Consider the following 20,633-nt stretch of genomic DNA (forward strand, 5'->3'; position numbering starts at 1 on the left):
ACAGAAATTGGGGGTTTTGTTTCTGTGGTTGTTTTTTTTTTTTTCCTTTAGAGAGAGAGAGAAATCATTAAATGATAATCAGTTTAGGGGAAATACATTAAAGAGTAGTTCCTGATCCTGCTTTTCTTAGGTCTTGTACGTAGGATGGGGAAATGACTCTTGGCTTTTGCTTGGTGTAGAAGAATATAAGTTACTCTAATATCTTTCTTTAATGACTGGTACTCAGGAAGCAACTTCCCAGTCTTCCAGGGCCATATTTGCAGAGTGCTAAAGTGTCCCTTGGGATGTTGCTAATAGAAAATGAAATGTGCCTGCTTTGTAGGAACGCCTGTAATGTTCTTTTCCCACTTCACCTCACTCTGATCTGTGCAGGGAAAATATTGAAAAGTACCAGCATCCTGCTGGCTTAAGTGCTTCAAAGAACAGCAGGTTTTTGTGTGTTTCAGTAGCCTGGCTGCTCATTAAGAAGGCAGGAGACTCCATGGAGGAGAACAACATGGATTGCTGTCCTCTGGAATAAAACCTGCTGGGGTTGATTGTAGGTCTGCTGGCATTGGTGTGCTTCAAGTTTGGTAAAGACTGGGCTGTGCTGAATAACAGACCCTAAAATGTCTGAGTTAATCAATTTAGCTGGTTGTTACAGGACTGCTTTGCTGTTCTGCATGGAGAAAGAATTCAGAATGGTTGAATGTGAGAGTGAATTCAGAGGCTGTGGGCTCCAGGATGGATCTAGAACTCTGTGGCTGTTGGGCTGAGCCTCTTGGTGGGTGGTGCAGCAGGTGGAAAGCTCCAGGAAAGCTGGTATTCTTTATTTATCATTTGACAAATAACCCTTTTGTCTCTGGTTTCCAAATTTGGGGTTTGCTTGATTTTTATCATGCTGCTCCAGAGCATTGATAAAGGCAAAGTAGTTGGGTTAGAAGGTTCTGTGGTGTTTTCTGTAGGTCACCAGTGGTTGTAGGCAGAGTTTAAGGAGAGTGACTTAAGTTACCAAGATTGAGTTCTATATGAATATCTAATAATGTTGTTTGTAAGAAGGGTGATACTAATTAAAAAATCAGTATAGAAATGCTTTGTGTTTGTTGGTATCACTGGAGATACCTGCAGAATTCAGTTTGTAATTCACCATTGTACCTTTTTATATGGAAATATAACTGACTTATTATGCTAGTGAGATGCTTTTCTTCTGTATAGTTAATTTTCATCTCATTTTTCTGTAACAAAAATTGAACTTGAATTGATCTCAGAGCCAATACCCTGTGTTGCATTAATTGTTAATAGTGTGTCTCTCTGTTTCCTATCACCCAGGGCTGTTAACATAAATGCCTCTAACTGGTGCCTCGAGCTTGTGTTCAAGGTCAGGCCTGGGCTGTTCACGCCTCCTGTGCCTTGGCTTGCAAAATCCAGCTCTGTGCAGGTGGAGTAGCAGGAGCTCAGGCTGGGACAGGTTCCCACTGGCAGTGGGAGTGCAGCTGGGTGAAACCAGTCCCAGCCCAGCCTGGATGCAGCTCCGCCCTGGAGGCTCCCCTGGGCTGCGTTTTATGGGGGAGGTTTGGAGGAATCTCAGACACACTCTTGTTTGGTTCTTGTGATCCATAGGAAGTGTTTTCAAGGCATATGTCTCAAGGAATTGTTTTCAAGTGGAGCTCCCTGAGCTGCCTCGGGTAATTAGCTGGAATCTGTGCATGAGACTTCTGCAGTTTCCTTCCACCCTGTCCCTGCTCCTGCCTTTCCTTCCACCCTGTCCCTGCTCCTGCCTTTCCTTCCACCCTGTCCCTATTCCTTCTTTTCCTTCCACCCTGCTCCTGCCTTTCCTTCCACCCTGTTCCTGCCTCTGCTCCCAGAGCTGTTTTAGCCACGTTGTGTGCAGTTCCTGAGCCTTTCATGTCACCATATAATAAATCCTACATGGTCATGAGGTCCAGGAGGGTTTGGAGGGTGACCCAGGCAGGAGAAAGCCTCTGTGCTGCTTCTGCAGGCTTGGGACACACCTAGCTCTTTGAGGCTGTTTTGTTTCTCAGAATGCAGCACTCAGTGAACAATACTCGTTCAAATTAAGTAATAAATTGGGTTTTTTTGAAAGTTCAAAGCTGCTCATTAGTTTAAAAGCACGGCAGGCACCTTAGTTAGAGATGTTTTGTGTTCACCCTACCAGATAAAAATCTGAAGACTGCCTTGCCTTGTTTGCTTTTCAGCATTGCAAGAGTTATGTCCAATTTTGGGGGCTGTCATTTTAGAACTGATTACTGAAAATACCTGGTGGAGTCAGGGGGTCATGGCTAAAATTCAGCAGCCAGACACTGATTTAATCTCTCTCCAGTATAACCTCATAGAGACTTCCCTGCCCTTCTGGAGATGTCACTTACATAATGTGATGGCTTCTAAAATCAGCCCAGGAGTTTTCATTATTTAAAAGCAGAAACCCAGGCAGAGCAAGCTCCCTACTGCTGTTTGTTGGGTTTGAGTTTTGCCACCAAGAAATGCTACAACACACATTGTGCCCCTGCTAGGGAAAAATACCAGCAGGGGTGGCTGGGTGCTAATGATGTCTAGGATGTTCTTTCACATTTTTATCTTCATTCTCCCAAATCATATTAATTTCTAGACTTAACATCAATTTAGTAGTTTCTGAACCTCTGCAAGGGCAATGGTCTTTTCAGAGCTTTGCTAGAACAAAGACATTTTAAGAATCTTAATAGAGAATCGTATAATCTTATTACAACTGCTCCTGTTTAAATCACTTCCTTGTACTTAAATAACAATCTGTCACCAGCTATTTCTTGTTGTAGTTTTTGTCAGTTGCAATTTATCCCCCTCCCTGGTTTGTATTTTTTTTTCCCCCCCTGATTGTGCAACCTTTAGGTTGGCAAAGCTCCTCCTTTCTCACACAGTTCTTCTGAGTCCCCTGGGAGTAATTGCATGAGTAAATTGCTCACTGGTGTAAGAGCTGTGCAGTTCACAAGTAAAACCTTTGTGGGACAAACCCCACTGAAACAACTGATACAGAAAGTTCTGATATTCCTCAGGGAGAGACCAAAGAAAGTATTTTGAGAGGTAACTTCCTCCCCTGAGATGGCAGCACAAAAGAATCCCTCAGGCACAAAAGTTTCCCTCTAGGTAGGAATTCTGTTCCCAGGAGGTTCCTCGTGTGTGCTGCTGACCCCAAGCATCACCTCAGCTTTGTCATTCTGATTTTTATTTATTTCTTTCTTTTTAGTGATGAGGATTTCTTCAGCCAAATCGGTTGACCCAATTGCTGCTGAAGCTGCTTTTCTACTGACTTTCAGCTCTGTTTGGACAGGGATGAGGCTTGTGACAACAGCAGTAAGGCAGAGATGTTTGCTCTAACCTATGAAATCAGGCAGAATTGAAGATCATTCATTAATCCTTATCTGCAGAGCTGTTTTAACATGCCTGTTCTGTGGTGGATGGTCAGGCACTGTGTGCTCTGCCACATGGAAAGCACTTCAATTGTCATTTGAAAAACAGAACTTTAATACTTTTAATTATTGACTCAATCAGAGAAACACCCTCTCATTTTGTGCCATTGCTGGATTGTGATGTCTGGTTAGAGGTTCCTGATCAGGCATTACCCTCAATATTCAGATCCAGGGAAGATCTGATGCATCTTTAAAATGCCCCTGCCCAGGTATTTAATTATTTGATGAAAACCTCTTTCTCTAATGACCACTGGAAAGCATAAACTTCCCTCTGTTGTGTTATCTAATGAAATATTTGCCTTCTGAGCCCATCCTGCCTTATTGCAGGGGTTTGATTGCTTCTTGCAGTGTTCTGCTGCTTGCAGTCATTTTTTTTTTAAAGGATGGAATGCTTATTACCTATGAGAAGTGTTACTATATTTTGCTGCTGTTGTTGAGCAGAGTTCATGAAGTTAAACTTTGTCTACCAATTTAGAAGAGTTTCTCAGAAAGTCAAGATAATGCCTCTGTTGGAATGTTTTTTAGATAAACTGCATAGGTGACACAGACTACTTTTCTTAGGAGTATGCAAATGCAGATCAGAAATCAATATTTAATACTGTAATTTTTGAGAAGCTTTTCAATTTATGTATATTTTAAAGGCAGAAATTTCTGTCTGCTGCTCAGAAGAACAGCATGACTGTCCTTGCACCAGGCTATGATTATGCAGCCCATGGTTTTTCATACTTTTTCAGCAAAGCAGCTGCTTTCTGAAGATTTTATTGGTACTTGGGTGACTCCTCTGAAAGATATTTTTGTTTATATGTTTACTGGTTCTCTTGGGAAGCTTTAATAAGGAAGTAAAATAGAGGAATGTTTATAATTGGTTTGACGTGGCTTTCAGAATTCTTGTTGAGAAGCTGAAGTAGAAAAGCTCGACTACAGCAAAATCACTTTCAAACTGGTTTATTGCAGAGAAGCACTGAGGTAAATCATCAAAGGATTTTTAGTCTGCAAAACTGCTTAAGTGTTGTGTTTAAAATTTACAAATCGCTGACCCCTTTGTGAGACACTGAGACAGACTGAAATGTCTGGCTCTTTTTTACGTTTGACTACCTAGTGAATAATCTCCTTTTGCCTGGCCTGCTGCTTTAAACACACTGAGTGCTGCAATTGCCATTTTGGTGTCTGTCTGCCAACCAATAGTGTCTGTGTATATTTAATTTCATCCTCATACAACCATAGGATGCCTCCAGGAGTATTTACATCAGCTTTAAAAGTCAGGATGTGTTGCATGGCTGGAGATTTGGGATTTTGGGGAGTGCTCTGCGTGATGGGAGCTCTGCTGAAATGTTGGGGAGGGAAGAACAGCAGGAGAGTTTTGTAGCTTGTCTTTATGATTCTGTTTTTAATTTGCTTTATGGAGGGGGGGTGTCTGTTCTGCAGGAGATGCTTTGCATCAAGCAGGGTGTGAGCTGAGCACATTTTTCACTCTGGAGGGTGAGGGACCTGTTGATCCCTGGTTTTTAGTGCTGTTTGCTTTCAGGTGTGAGTGCAGGAAACACGCTCCAACATCCTGAATGCAGCAACACTTTTGTTCTCTCTGCTCTGTGCAAAATTGTGTCTGGATGCCTTGGCTTGCAGCCAGGCTTTTAATCTCTTCTTTTTTTGTGTCAGCTTGGATAGTGTATATAATGCTATAGTGCCTTTTCCTGTCCCTGGAAATGCTGATTTTTAGTTTTATTTTAAGAAGGGTTTTCTTTTTCTTATTCAGAAGAAAAATAAACTTTGAAGGAGGAGGAAAGCCTGTGCTGTTTTTGTTTTTTTTCCCCTCAGTTTCTTGTAGTAGTTTATGCTTTATAGAAAGGCCTGAAATGTGCTGTCAAAGCTTTGTCTCTTGTCTCACAAATTGAAAATTTAGAAACGGGGCAGGGCAAGGTGGGGAGGGGTCTCAAGGTAGCTGGAGTGAGAGAAGGGGAGAATTAAAAACACATTCAGTGCCCATCAAACAGTGTGAAACGGATGTGCCTTCAGTTGCCACAAGGCTTATTCTTCCATCCAGCTTGACCAGTCTTTTGTCAAAACTCCCATTTGAACTATTTAAATAAAATACGGTGACTTTGGCATTCTCTCCTTTCATGGGAAAGCAGAGTAAAAGAGAATTTAGCCCCGCCTGCCCCTTCCATGCTAAACAGATGCAAATCAGAGCCCCCTCCCTCCAGTTGCCTCTTCTCTCCTTCTGGGTTTCATTGTTTTGATGAAAGCTGTTCTGGTGCCAACTCCCAGCCCAGAGGGCAGGTGAGAGGAATTAAAAAAATCCCAGATTCCAGCTCGGTGATTAACATATCTTTTGGAGCTTGTAATGTCATCCTTGCACACAAAACAGAGTCGCAGCAGCTTCACAGAGCAGAGGTTTGTCAGAAAGGCAAACATCAAAGTGGCAAGAAAAGAGGAGTTTATTTAAAATATAGCAGAAAGACTTAAAACATTCGTGCTCACCTATGAGAGCTATTAAAAATTAAAAAAAAAAAAAAGCCTTTGAAGCCAAGCATTAAAGATTTAATAGTATTAATTGAGTGAAGCCGTGGGAGTTGGGGATATGCAGACACATGTGTGAGTGTGTGTTCTGAGCCCTCATCTGGGTTAAGGCAGCAGAGGTGCTGAGACCTGGATTAGCTGTTCTTGCTTTCTAAGGGCTCCCTTAACAAACCCCTGTTTATTCCTGGGGTTAATTAGAGATACCATTAGAGCTGAGAGTGTAAACACAAGGAAGGGATTTAGAGAGGTGGAAAACTGCAGAGCCCACCAGTCTTGGCATCCCTGGGCAAGGCAAAGCAGGCAGAGTAGTTAAATCTACATTTAAGGATAATTTTGTTTATGTCATTAAGGCTGATTTATTTTGTTTTCAAGAATAGATTCCTTTTCCTTTGTTGTGAGAACAGTAACTTAATACTGTTGTACTCCAGCCACAGGTATGGGCTTTTTTTTCTGGCAGCTAAACTTCTATGTTACTTGAGAATTATTTTCTTTTAAGACTAGCTGATTTTGATAGCTTTTAGCTTTTTTTTTATGCATAAAGCTTTCACTGTTAGGAAAATTCCTTGCTGGAGGAAGAAGTTTGTCTCTCCATAGCTCTGTAAATAGACACAAAAATAAAATCACAGTTCAGCATGATTGCAGTAACATGGTGTGGAGGGGTTTTTGTTGTTTTGTTTGGTTTTTTTTTCCTCTGCAAATTAAGTACTCAATTTAAGGCTTAACATATTTGCATTGTACATTAAAAAGCAGGGGAAAAACCAAATCCTGGTGTCATTTATAGAAAGGAAGAGCACTGAAAGCTTCTTGCAATCCTGCAGTGGCTTGGCAAAGGAGGGACGTGTCCAGGGGGAGCAGATCCAGGCAGGATTTGATGGCTGTGGGAATCCTGGTGTGGAGAGGCACCACCAACCCCACCCAGAGGGATAACAGAGTTCAGGGACATCTCAATACATTCATTTTTCCTTCTCCAGGGACTGCTGGCAGGGTGGGCAGGGTTGTGTGAGCCCTTCCTGCTGCAAATGATTCAGCACCATGCCATGCCCGTGGATTGGAGCAATATTGATAAATTCATTACTGCTCTCTGATGGATGTTAATGGGCTAGAATTTCTTCTGTGCATTTGGACTAGGTGGAAAGCTCTTCAAAAAACAAAAAAAATGGAGTGAGTTTTTAAACCACTTTCATGTTCTGCTTCTAAATCTAACGAGAGATTGTTTTTAATGACTTGCATGAAAACAATGGTCAGAACAATAATCACCAGGCAGCTCTGGGAGGAACAGGGAGGAGCAGTGCTCCACAAGGGATTTTATTGCATTTTATTCAGTATATCCCAAGCCACAACCAGCTGCTTTGCAAACAGAGGTAGGTATTGTTTTTGTCATGTGGATTCCTTAGGAGATACCTGGAGTCCCAAGGACATGATCCAGTTGCTGCTTGCAGGATATCAAAGCTGAGGGGGTAGAAGATGTTCCCTGCTAGAGCTGACTGGAAGAAAATGACCTTTAATGAAGGAACAGGCACAGATGCTTTTGAGTAACAAGTCTTTGTCATCCTCTTTGAAACGAACAAGCTGCCTCCTACTCAAATAATTTTCAGTCTAAATATCCAGAAGAGATAAAAGAGTAGGTAGAATTTTACTGCTGGAGGATGGATTCAGAAAATTTGAGGAATTGTTATGCTGACAGCTGAAAATTTCTGTAAATTTGCATAGGAGAATGTGGGATTCACTGGCATTTTTAAACCAGATTTTTTTTTTCCTTAATTCCACAAAAATCAACAAAATAATGATAAAGTAATAACAAATATTTTCATTGTTGAACAAGGATGACTCTCTTTTGTGCATGAATGAAGGAATTGAAAAGTTGAAAGCAGAAAAATGTGGCAAAATCCTTATGTCAAATGTGCTGATATTTTTAAAAAATCATCTTTTTGTGATTCACTTCCATCAAAGCTGAGCTTAAAAATACAGTTCAGAATCAGAAACTGGGGCACCACAGAAGTTGACCAAAGCAAATTATTTTTATATTATTCAATATTCTTCAGTTCTATTTTCTGGGAACCAGAATCCATTGTAGATCCAGGTTGCTGGTGGCACAGCTGGGACCTCTCCTCTGGAATTGCTCCTGCTAAGGTGATGGTGCTGGACACGTTAGACAGGTCTGATAGGAAGAGGGAGAAGAGGTGGGGTGGTTTGGGAAGGATTTTGAAAACTGTGGTGTGTACAATATGGAAAGATAGGAGATAAGGAGGAGTCAGAAGGAAAGCTGCACATTTAGTGTTGAAGGACAGAGTTAAGATCAGGGTGGGAAAAGGGCAGGGCTAAGATTTTATGGAATGAAATGTAATTTTATGAAATGTGGTAATTTGGAGGGTGAAAGACCAAATTTCCTCTCTCTCTCTGTGGCCTCTTGATGGAATTGCTGTGTCACTAGGCAGGAGAAGGAGATTTCCCAGAGCCCCTGTTTGCTGTCCTTGCACAGTCACCTGCTGAAGCCAGTCCCAGATCTAAACCATCAACTTCAGCTCCAGTTTGAGCTTCCCAGGTGCAGCTTTGCCCAGTGAGCTGCAACTGGGGACTGCTGCTGGAATGGCTCCCCTTATTTGGGGTGTTCTTTCCAGTAATTAGAGTGACCTTGGCATTAATTGGTTGGGTGATGAGGTCTGTGAGCAGCCCCAGCCCTCCCTGCCCTGGTGTGCTGGATCAGGTCACTGGAGCTGTTCCAGGCTGGGAGGCAGGAGCTGGAGAATCCCATCCTCACTTCTCTGAGCCTTTCTGCTGGGCAACAAATCCTGCTCTGGAGCCCTGGGCTTTGGCCAGAGCATTCCTTCAGCTTTTGGCACCCAAAATTTTGGGATGTGATTCTTAACTTCGCAATCTTAAACCAATTTATTCACAGAATCCCAGAATGGATTGGCTTGGAAGGATCCTTAAAGCTCATCCAGTCCCACCCCCTGCTATGACAGGGACACTTTCCACATTCCCAGGCTGCTCCAAGCCCTGTCCAGCCTGGCCTGGAGCACTTCCAGGCATCCAGGAGCAGCCACAGCTTCTCTGGGAATCCTCCCAACCCTCCCAGGAAAGGATTTCCTCCTAAACTCCAGTCTCATGAGCAGATAAGTCATGTACCTGAATTTCTGAGGTTTAAAGCTGATGTCATTACCAGCTCTGATAGTTGGATTAAAACATTGTATTGAGTTTTCAAGATGATTGTGCAAAATCTCGTGGCTGTGAGGGAAGGCACTTGAAATTCTATACCATGAATGGATATTGATGAATGTAAGAGGGATATTAAATCAATCTCTGTTTTCTTTGCAGGGTTGTAGTTTGTGCTGGCAGGCAGCACACTTAATTAAAAGGGAAAAAAATAACATTTGGATGCATGGACAGGTATTTCTTGGCATCTTGTACTTCTTGAACAATCCTTTTCCTTAGAAATCCATATCATAAAATTAAAGTATTAATCCTTCAATTTCTACCAATAGTTACATGGGGAGTTAAACTGTTTTTCCCCCCTAATCTTTGTCATGGTGAGCATTTACCTCTGGCCTACTGAGTGTATTAATGTGGTTTCATGTCTGGTGTGTGTAGGAGGATGGGAGAAACTGCACTTGGTGACGTCTGCTTCATATTAATAAAAGTGCAAAATCAATTTAGTTAATGAAATCATCAGGTAATTTGAAGTAGCAGGTATCTTCCCAAAATACATTCCCAAAATACAGAGTCTGATGCATGAGCACACATCTAGGTGAATATGAATTTGAAAAATTACAGTTCTGTAGAGAAACACTGGGAGCTGACATTTTGTGGTCTGGTGTTTTTTTTGCAGTTCTTGCTGTGTTCAGGCTGATTTGTGAGGGCCTGAGCAGGTGCCTGTCACCCCATAACAGCCCAAGTGACAAGGCTGGACTTTTCTAATGAGTAACAGATTCTAAGACACATCCTCTGGCAAGAATATTGGATATCCTCTTCCTTTCCAAAAGGAAAATATGAAAGGAGAGAATTGCTCCTACTGCCCTTAATTCAATTGAAAATACAATTCAAGTATGCTTGGTAAGATGAATTTATTTCAGATTATTACCTTTCAGTCAAGGCACACACTGGGTAATCTTTTTTTTTTTTGTTTTCCTACTCAATTTGTGAGAAAACAGATGAAATGCTTTTCTTGAAGCAGGTAATCCCCAGAGAACAAATTCCTTTGAGGAGTTAGGGGAGGTATTTTCACTGCCCTGTTGGATTAATTTGCATTTGGCATTTCTGGTTCAGTGCTAATGGCCTGACCTCACACTGCTCTGTAATTCTGCAATATTCTGATATTCACTGCACACCTGCATGAAGAATGAGCTGAGATGTGCCCACAGTGCAGGTGGCACTGTGGGTGACACTTGACCTGGCTGAAGAAGGAGGAATGTGTTATTTTTAAAGAGCTGTTGTCAAAGCTTGTAATCCTAAAATTAGATCCCAGTGCAGGTCGGATTTGGGTCGTGAGTGGTGATCTGCAGGTCTGGCAGGGCTGTCCCCTCTGCCAGCCCTTCAGAGCACATTTACAGCCACCCTGGCAGGAATTCCAGCTGCCAGGGCCAGTGGAGCTGGGGGTGACAAAAACCCACAAAGGCTGATGGAGCTGGGGGTGACAAAACCCCACAAATGGAGCTGGGGATGACAAAACCCCACAAATGGAGCTGGGGGTGACAAAACCCCACAAATGGAGCTGGGGATGACAAAACCCCACAAATGGAGCTGGGGGTGACAAAGCCCCACAAAGGCTGATGGAGCTGGGGGTGACAAAGCCCCACAAATGGAGCTGGGGGTGACAAAGCCCCTGTCCCTGTGGCTTGGCAGGTGCCAAAAGGACATGGCCAGGTGGTGCTGCTGTGTGAGGCAGGTCAGGGATTTGCTCCTCACCCCCCTTCCCATGCACTCTGAGAAATGAGCTCCCCATGGAGCTCAAATCCTGGGAATTTAAGGAGACAAGGAATAGGAAAAGGTGCTAAGAAGAAAACAGAACCAGATTTGTGTCCGTAAATCTCTTTTATTGCTGAAAGTCTGCTCAGGCTGGAGCTGCTTTTCCTCAGTGAGGCTGAGATGGGGCTGTAAAACCAGTGCAGAATCAAACCTTGGCACTCATGAATATGCATAAATTTGAAGGAGAATTATCTTTCAGCATTAACTCTTTAAATAAAGAAATAATTTGGCCACCTGCTGTCTGTGAAAGCTGACCTTGTTCTCTCATTTGTAAAAGGGAGTGGAAGGCTTCCAAAACTTTGAATTTTGAACCATTTCCTCTCCTCAGAAATTACACTGAAGAAGACAAGCATTTAAGCTGTGAAAAATGGAAATGAAACCTTTCCTCTGGAGTTAACCCTGTTCTCCAAACCCTCTGCCAATCTGTATTTGTAACTCGTTTCCTAAATAATTTTGAAGGTTGAGGAAGGGCATTGATGGGAATTTCAGGCTCTTCATTTTGCTGTTTTATTCCCATGAATTGCTGTTTTCTCTGCTGTAGAATAGCAAAAGAGAGCTAATAAGTGTTCTGCTTGTTGGCTTTTCTGTGTCGTGCCAAGTGTCTTCTCTCAGTCCTCCTCCAAGTGGCCATGATGCACAGTTTCCCCTTTTCCTGTTTGGTTTTGGGAACAGTGTTTGGATTGCAGTTGGATATGGGACCATAGGCAGGGTAATGATACCCTCTGGTCAGCCAGTTCTCTGAGAAAAAAAAGTCAGAGAATTAGTTAAGTTTGAAAATCTAGCAGTGTGGATTTAGTAGAAGAAAAATGGCTTTTTTTCTGCATTATATTCCTGATTTTTGTATAAAGATTTGGGCTTGGGTTTTTTCTGATTTCTGAGCTGTTTGTGGAAAATGAGACTTCCTAAAATGCAGTGAGCTTGAATTTAGACATAATGATCTCTCCCAGGAAAAGCAGGATGTGAATTTAGTGTCAGGCAATGGGAATCCTTTTTCTCTGCCATAAATAGGAGCTGACTCCTTGTTGGGATTGGGGTTGTGTTGGTGTCTGTCTGTCTGTCTGGGGGAGCTTCTTCCTCACTCACCACCTGGCATCACATTCTCTGAGCCTGATCTTTTGCAGATTGGCAAGAATTCCCTGATTTCTCCTGGAATAAATCCCTGAGCATCACCTGCCTCTGCCATTCCTGACAGCAAGAAGAGCAGAAGATCTCTGGGGGTGTGTGTATATTCCCACCTGAGAAAGGAGGCAGCAAGGCAGGGATATTTTAATGTAGATTTAGTCTGTAAATTCACATCACAGCCTGAATTAATAACTATTTTCCAAACCTCACTTTTCATGCATGTGACTTACAGTAAATGTCTAATCTAAGGATATATGCTGCCTGTAATAGTGTTAATTAAAATTTTATGCAAATGTCTGGTGAACTGCTGATGTTTAATGTTAATTTTCACACTTGATATTAAAGGCTTTTCCTACATTTCCGATGCATGCTTAGCTGGGCTATGCAGATATTTACCTTCAGGCTGATATGAAGGGCATTTTATCAGTGCAGACAAATCCTGGTTGGAGTTTTACATTCCAGAGGTGTGAATGGATTCTGCTGAAAGCCTGCCTATAGGTGGATTTGTGGGGCTGTTTGCTTTGAGCTGAGTTTATGAAGGACTCTGTGGCTTGGCCTTGGTTCTGTGTCAGTCTCAGCAAGTTAAAGATGTTTCCTCATGCAGATTTCATTCACTGAGCTTCATCTCTTGTGAGAGAGATGAGGAGTTCAGGCAAGAATTCCTTCTGTCTGCACGTTGTGTGTAGGAAAGCACCAGAGGAATTCATTATTTGTGTAGTGAAACTGCTGGAATAGGGAAAAGGGCACGGGGTGTTTCCCTCCAGGTTACCCCATGGTAACACAGGTGAGCTTCACCTTGTCTGCACATCTGTTTGCTTTGCCATTTGGAGATGTCAGGATACTTCAAAATCAGAGAAAATGGCTGAATTTGCTGCAGAAAAATGGCTGGGTTTGGTGCAAGAGAGAGAAAAGGGAAGCAGCCTTGTAGGGATCAAGGGTGAAGATGAGGAAGGCTCCCCAAGACTAAACTGTTTAACTTTGCCAGAAATCTGCTCAAGCCTTTTTCCTGCTAACCAGAAACAGCTTTAATCAACTGGTCTAACTTTCTGCTTTCTTTGCAACTCTGCTGTTAAAAATGCAAACTCACATTTTTGCTGAAGTTGCAAGTGCATTGTGCTTCCTTGTGGTTTGTTGTGAGAAGTTAATTCACTGAGATCTCTGGGGAAAAAAAAAAATCAAACTTTCTGTGTAAGAATTTGATTATGTGTTAGAAACAGTTCCTCACTTTTATGCAGTTGGGGTGTTTGGCTTTTTGATCTGTTTAATGATAAAAGAGATTGTTGTAGTGCTTCAAGACTTGGAATAATCCAGGAAAAGGCTTTTATTGTGTGGTGAGGGAGCAGAGTGTGCAGAGCAGGGACAAAACCAGGGCTCTGGGTTGGGCTTAGTCCCACTGCCAGGCAGGACCTGGAATATTGGCACCAATTCCATCCTATCATCCTTTGGGTATTTATTATGAGCTTTAGAATAAGTTATTTTTTATGGGTTATGAGTAGAGTAAGATGAAAAGACGTCCATCAAGAAAAGGAAAAAACAAATCTTCATGTTTCTCTCATTAAAGTCCTTGGTTTTCAGGGCTCAAAGATACAAAAGTGAAGAATCTCTCAGCGTTGATGGATTGATGGGGTTTGAGTCTATTACAAAACAACAAGTGAAATATTTAATTTCCTGAAAGAGTATAAATTACTGGTTTCTCTTAATCCAGTGTGTTCTCTCCTGTGTTTGCTCTGGGGTTGTTTTTCCAAAGCACTAATCCAGATTTAGAAAAGCTTCCAGTTTGGAGTTCTTCCTTTGGTTTCTTCTCCAGAACCAAGTGCCTGCTTTCCTAGTGGGGTGTAACTGAGAGAAATGAAGGCTCTTTGCCCTCTTTTTTTTTTAGACATTGACAGTTTTGGGTTGCATTTAATCAGCTCCAAAAGTGAGCCAGAGTTGGGTTGTTCTTACTTGCCTTGCAATCTGCAGTGCAGCAAAGCTTAGGAAACTTTGATTTATTTTATTTTTTTCTGTGCTGTTGTGTAAAAATGACTGAATTTGGTGCAAGAGAAAGTAAAGGGAAGCAGTCTTGTGTTGTGAAGGTGGTGAATTCTTCAGGGATTTTTACATGTGAGGTATTAAAATGATTTTTCCAAAAGCTTATTAAGTTGGGAAGTAATAAAACTTGTCTTTGTCTGGGGAGATAAAGGTGAGGCACTTGCTCCTGTAGTGTGCTTGTAAAAAGATTTTGGGAAGGCCTCTCATCCCTGGCCTTGAAAGAAATAAAACTTTCATAAGGCAAGAATGTTTTTCATAGATTTTTAGTGGGTTAAAAGACAGAAAATGGGGTTAGGAAAAAATGTTGGGCTTTTCCCAGCTAAGTGTCCTTAGATCAGTCCTCTTGCAAATATTCCCTTTAGCAGATTGGCCCAAAATAATAAGGTGGCCAAATGGAAGCAAATGAGTCAAATTTGATATTAATCTTGAATTGAGAGGAATGAGGAAAGATTGAGACCTGCTGAGGGATAAAGTGGCAGGTGAAATGCACAGGGAGGAGAAATGTGCAGTAGAAATACCACTCCCAAAAGTCACGTGGAATTTTAGGAAGTATTTGATAAATGGGAAGTTCTAGGCAGTAAATGGTTGTGTTGTGATACAAACTTTTTTGTTTGTAATACAAATTTTTGCTGCCAAATCTGTAATGCAGAGTGCAGGGAATTGTGTGTATCCCAAGAAATGGGAGTGTAATCTGAAAGACCACAGGGATGATGAAGATATGGAGAAGCTTCGAAGTGGCCTGAATTTCAGAAGGACTTGGCCAATTCTTATTCTCTTGGGTTTGATTTTTCATGGTAATCACTGTTTTTCTGGTTGAAAAAGCTCAGTTTTTATAGGGGGATTGCATTCTTCTGCTCTGGGATCTGTATAATCATCAGGATTGTGTCCATGATTCCCCTGGCACTTGGATCCTCCAGCTGCAGGAGCTCCTGCCTGCAGCCTGCTCCCAGTTCAGTGAGACCTTCCAGATCCCTGGATAACTTTGCTAGGAACTTGCCTTCACCCATTCTTGGCAAAAAAAAAAATACTTTAGGCTTAAATAAGATATACCTTGTGCTTTTTCTGTTTAATTTTTATTGTTTCCTCACCTTTTACAAATCAAGCATTAGAGAGGGATCACAGGGGCAGGTGAGCCAACAGATCTGGGCAATGCAAAATTACAGAATGTTTGTGTAGGATCAACATTTTCAAATTAAATGTCCCAGGGGATGTCCCTTTTTATTCCTGTTGCTGTTAGCCACCTCCTCTCCTACAGCTGGTTCTGAATATTGGGGGCAGCACCAGGGGGTTACAGTTTACCTTAAGTTTAGTGTCAGTCTCATTCAAAGTTAATCTTCTATCATGTCATAAGAGGTTTCTATTCTGCCAAAAATCAACTTTTGTGGAAGAAGATCAAATAAAAGAACTCTTTAGGTGTGTTCTGTGGTAGTTTAACCTGCCCAGAAAGGTTTCCAAGGAAGGGAATTTGTCTTTATGCTAAAAAAAAAAGCCATTACAGACCTGTGCTGACACTGAATTCTGCTTCCATTCCAAATGGCACTGTAGTAATTTGAAGAATGATAACAATGTCAGGCTTGAAATATTTTCTTTCCTTTTCTCCACTGTCTCTGTAGGGGATGGAGCTGGTTCTTGGGAGTTTGGAGGAACATTAAAGCACATCTGGAATGGGCATCTGTGAGTGTGAGCAGCCCAGCTGCAGAGTCCTGCTCAGTTTTGTGCCACTGGTGGCTCTCAGGGCTGCTCTGTGTTAATGGAATGGCCAATCTGCCAGTTTGCTCAAGTAATTTATTCCAAAGCTTAATAGGCCTCTGTTTACTTGAAACAGTGACCTTAACTAAAGAACTGACACAGCTTTCCAGCTCCACAGCTTGTCCTTGCCTTTTCTTGCCAATCATTTTGGCTTTACAATTCCATTCTCATAGAATTAAAAATTCTTTGGTGCTATGTGGAAGACACACAAAGCAGAAAGTGAGGATCTGCTGAGTGTTGTCAAATGAACAAAGTAAATGCATTTGGGGGAAAAAAAAAAATTTCCTTCTAATCTGTTTATCATGAAAGGTCACCTTGAGTTGGAGTGTGTTGGGCCACAGGATCTCTGCCCTGAGACTGAGAGGGCTTTAAACTTACCCAGGGTTTCAGAAGTGGCTTGGTTGATTTTTAGGAAGTTTGCTTGTTTTCTCTGGATGCAGATTCCTTCTGTTAGAGGGCTGCTGAGCATGGGATTTCTCATGTGGTTTGTCTGAGCTCTGTAATTAAAAGTTCTAGTAGGTTTTGCTTTGGAAACAAAGTCTCAAGGTTGAACTTTGTTTCTGGTTTGCTTTTAAAATTTTGCCTTTGTATCAGCGTGGTTGTCTTCTTGCTTTTGTTTTGCTCAGCGCTTCAGGTTTTTAATCTGAAATGTTTAATGTGACTGGTGAGGAGAACAAGTTGTTATCAAAATCAGAAGAAACTCAAGGAGGAAAAAAATTAATCTAGGGGAATTTCTCCCAAGTGTGGCTCACTGGCTGTGCAGAACAATCAGACCCCACTAACCTGCTTTGTTTTCTTTCCTCACTCAGGTCATGATTTTCATTTTCTCGTGTCATTCCCTTGAGGAGAGGAAATGATTGTAGTGGAACGTGTCACAAATACGCCACTGCTACGGAGCCTTCGCAGTTCAGAAACGTTCCTGGAAGAGCAAATTTAGCCCTTTGCTGTTTGTGTTCTGCAATCTGTCTTGGGAAAAAGGGAAATAAAAATGACGACTTCGTCTATCAGACGGCAGATGAAGAACATTGTGAACAATTACTCAGAGGCCGAAATCAAAGTTCGGGAAGCGACCTCGAATGACCCCTGGGGTCCTTCCAGTTCGTTGATGACTGAAATAGCAGATCTGACCTACAATGTTGTGGCCTTTTCTGAAATTATGAGCATGATCTGGAAACGACTGAACGACCACGGCAAGAACTGGCGACACGTCTACAAGGCCCTCACTCTCTTAGATTATCTGATTAAAACTGGGTCCGAGAGGGTGGCCCAGCAGTGTAAAGAGAATATTTTTGCTATCCAGACATTGAAAGATTTTCAGTACATCGATCGAGATGGGAAAGACCAGGGCATCAACGTGAGGGAGAAATCCAAGCAGCTGGTGTCCCTGCTGAAGGACGACGAGCGCCTCAAGACAGAGAGGGCCCAGGCTCTGAAGACCAAAGAACGCATGGCTCAGGTGGCCACTGGCGTGGGCAGCAACCAGATCACCTTTGGCCGAGGCTCCAGCCAGCCCAACCTGTCCACCAGCTACTCAGAGCAGGAGTATGGCAAGTCTGGAGGCTCCCCAGCATCCTACCATGGCTGTAAGTACAGGCACCCCCATCCCAAAGGGGTAATGCCTTGCTTTGGAGAGGTGCTGCTGCAGTGAGTGGTGCCTTTGGGAGAGTGCAAATGCTGCCTGCAGGGAGAGCTGGGGTCTCTGTGGATCTGCTCCCTGCTGTTGATGTCTCTGCAGATGCCTGGGTAAATATTTGCTTTGGAGAGGATGTGTGTAGTGATGGAAATCGATTTTAAAAGCCCTTGTTTACTGTCAGTTCCAAAGGTAGTGCTGCCAGGCTGCTCTTGTGAGCTGTTCCAGTGTTTGCTGTGATGGGGAGGGTGTGAAGGGCTTTTTCTGTTTGTTTCTGGTTTTAAAAGGAGTGCTTGAAGATGTGTTCTTTTTGTTCAGGGTGGAATCATAGGATGGCTTGGGTTGGGAGGGAATATGAGTTCAATTTAATGATTTCACTGCACTCCCATGCCTTGGGCAGGGACACCATCCACTATCCAGGTTGCTCCAAATCCCATCCAACCTGGTCTTGGATTAAGAATAAATAAGAAATACAGAATATTTCCTGGATCATTTTGCTACCTTATGCTGTTCCTATTGTATTTTGGCAACAATGCTGCTGTTTAATTTTCTTCATTGATTGCTCAGCAGTTCTCAGAGGAGGAGTGCTTTGGATCTGTATTTAAATATTTATATTCTCAGTATTTGGTGAGTGTCTGTACCAAATACTAGATACTATACTTCATTCTTAAAAAATGAATGCAGTGATGTGGGAAGAACAAATTCTTTCCACCACTGCTTGGTGGGGTTCCCTGTCATGTCAGGAAGAAGCCTGATTTGGCACTAATTCCTCCTTAATGTAAGTAATGATCTGATGAAAGCTGCTTTGGCTGGAATGTCAGTGGTTGTGGTCTAATTCTGAAGGAAAATCTTTTCTTTAAATGAATGTTCAGAGAGGGCTGTGACTGAGCCAGGGTGCAGAGCCACTGAGCACCAGCTTTAGGAATCTGAAGTTTGTCATGTCCTGTCTCCCAAAGTGCTTCTTAAATCATAAATCCATGAGTGGGGTCAGCCCTGCTGACATTTGCAGGAGGAGATAGCAGGAAAATCAAACCAGGATGGAGAAAATCTCTATTTAAAGCTCTGGAGACAAGCAGAAAAAATTATTTCCAAAAGGACATATTTTTAGGGTAGAGGGTACAAAAAATGTGAGTGAAGATTTCCAGCTATGAGAATTCTTGATCTTGGCTTTTAATTAGCAGTAGAATAGCAAACATCTTAATTTGTCTGTAATAATAATTATTTTTCTATGTTTATATAGTTTTTCTATAATAGCCATGCTTGAGCACTGTGAATTTTCAAAGAAAAACTCATATATTGTTACCTCAATAATAGCAACATTTTTCCTATTCAAATCTCTGGATTGTTGTTGACTACAACAAAAATTCTTAATATATAAATGGCTTGAAATATTGATTTTAACTTGGGCTGGTGGGCTGAAATAAATGACTATAAAGTATGCTGAGCACACCTTGGGTTTCACAGGCTTATTGCTCCATCAGTCCTAACTTTAATTAATGCCTGGAACTATTGTTTGGAATCTTAAATGCTACCAGAGGCTCCAAACTGTTCCTCCCAGCAGGGCTGAGCAATGCAGGGCGTGTTCCTCAATTGTTCCTCGGATGCTTTAGGAATTTTGATGGCAGAAGCAGCAGAGTTTGGCTGTTCCCTCAATATTCCAAGTGTGCATTTACTGCTCCCACTTCCCTCTGGGTGTCCTGTGGCAGGATTGCTTTGGAGGTAAAGATTCCTTAAGCTTTTTTTTTTTTTTTTTTTTTTTTTCCTCACCCCCTAAGAAGCTTTAGAAATTTCAGGCTTTTTTCTCCTTCCCTCCCCTCTGTTCCAACTCTCCTGGATTTTTTTTTCTTTTTTACTTTGGATCAGCAAAAATCCAGGTGGCTGTCACTTTGTCTATTTTGAGATTGAAATGTGTTTTTTGTCTGGTTTAATTGAGTGTAGCAAAGCAATCCAGCACCTTCCAGAACAGCTGTGCTAAGTCCTTCTGATATTGGGAAACTGGGAAGAGCTTTATCCCAGGAAACAAGGAAGGAGTTTTATTAAAATCCAGACATTTAATCTGTTACATAAATGTAGGGTTATTCCTGTGACTGCTGAATTTGATGGAAAGATGCTTTTCATTATTTAAAGTGAAAGAGATTGTATCCATTGTGTGTTAGTTTTTTTTTTTTTTTTTTAATTATACCCTTCTTGTGTGCTGAAAATCTGGATTCAGAAAAAAAAAATGTAAAAGGAATGAAATTCTGCTTCACTCCTGGGAAATACTCCCCTTAGAACATCCCTAAGATGCTGTTGCTGCTCTGTATATTCTGGCAGAATTCTCTTTCATTCCTCTGAGCCTTTGAAGAAGAGATCAGAGACATTTAGATTTGCCTCTTCAAAATGTCCAGCCACCCTCTTTGCTAAATGTTCAACGTGTCTGCTTAGCAAGAAAATAGAAATAAAGTTTGGGAGAGTGGCAGAGCCTTTTTGCCAACACCACCACAGGAAATGTTTCATCCCTCAGTGGTTTGCTGTCAGCACCTTTTTCTCCTGGTCCTTCTGTGCACGATGGGTGGGGGTTGCAGAATTCATTCCCCTTGCTTGGAGAGTTTATGTTGGGTTATAAAATCTCATTTTTAGTCCCTTTCTTGCAGAAAAAAGAGCTGAAATAGTTTGGTAGTTCCTGCAGGACAACTTCCAGTGGATTCTGGGACACTGGATTGGGTGTGAGGGGTCTTTGCCCTCTCCTTCCAGGGACTAAAAATGCAATTTTGGTTAAGTCAGTGAAGGCTGTTTGGGTCAGTTTGTTGAGAATGTTGGATCATCTGCACTGCACAGCCAACACTGACTGAATTCTGCTCAAACTCCTCCAGCTTCCCAACCTGTGTGGGTTTGCATGGGAACAATTGGATTTTTGCTCCATGTTGAGCCCACAAGGGGTTTTCTTAAAGCATTGCTGGTTTTTGTGTCCCAGATTCATCCTTTGTAACAAAATAAAAGCAATATTGATACCCTGTGTAATGTGAGAGAATTCAAGGTGGAAAAGGATCTCTTGATTGATGTCCAATCATCTCTCACTGCTGCAGGCAGATAAGAATATTTTCCCCTGTTTCCTTGTGAATATTTTCATTTCATCTCTAAAAATCCTTTAGAAACTGTGCAAAATGAAATGGTGCAACTTGATAGTTTTTAATAAAATCTTT

The 20,633-nt window shown here is 41.9% G+C and overlaps 1 protein-coding gene across 11 annotated transcripts in view; it reads left to right on the top strand.

Moving 5' to 3' along the window:
- EPN2 (epsin 2) overlaps nt 1-20,633 on the top strand; it is a 54,141-nt gene that overhangs the window by 14,889 nt on the left and 18,619 nt on the right. For 8 of the 11 annotated variants that reach the window (XM_079320259.1, XM_079320263.1, XM_079320264.1 and 5 more), the window contains exon 2: nt 16,631-17,404. In XM_079320259.1, the coding sequence (XP_079176385.1) occupies nt 16,810-17,404 (595 nt within the window). In that variant the 5' untranslated portion in view covers nt 16,631-16,809. Of the gene's footprint in view, nt 1-3,217; nt 3,325-16,630; nt 17,405-20,633 lie in introns of all 11 variants that reach the window. The other 3 variants (XM_079320258.1, XM_079320262.1, XM_079320257.1) reach the window with 1 other exon arrangement.

Source organism: Erithacus rubecula (assembly GCF_903797595.1).
Source record: "Erithacus rubecula genome assembly, chromosome: 17".
Taxonomy (NCBI): domain Eukaryota; kingdom Metazoa; phylum Chordata; class Aves; order Passeriformes; family Muscicapidae; genus Erithacus; species Erithacus rubecula.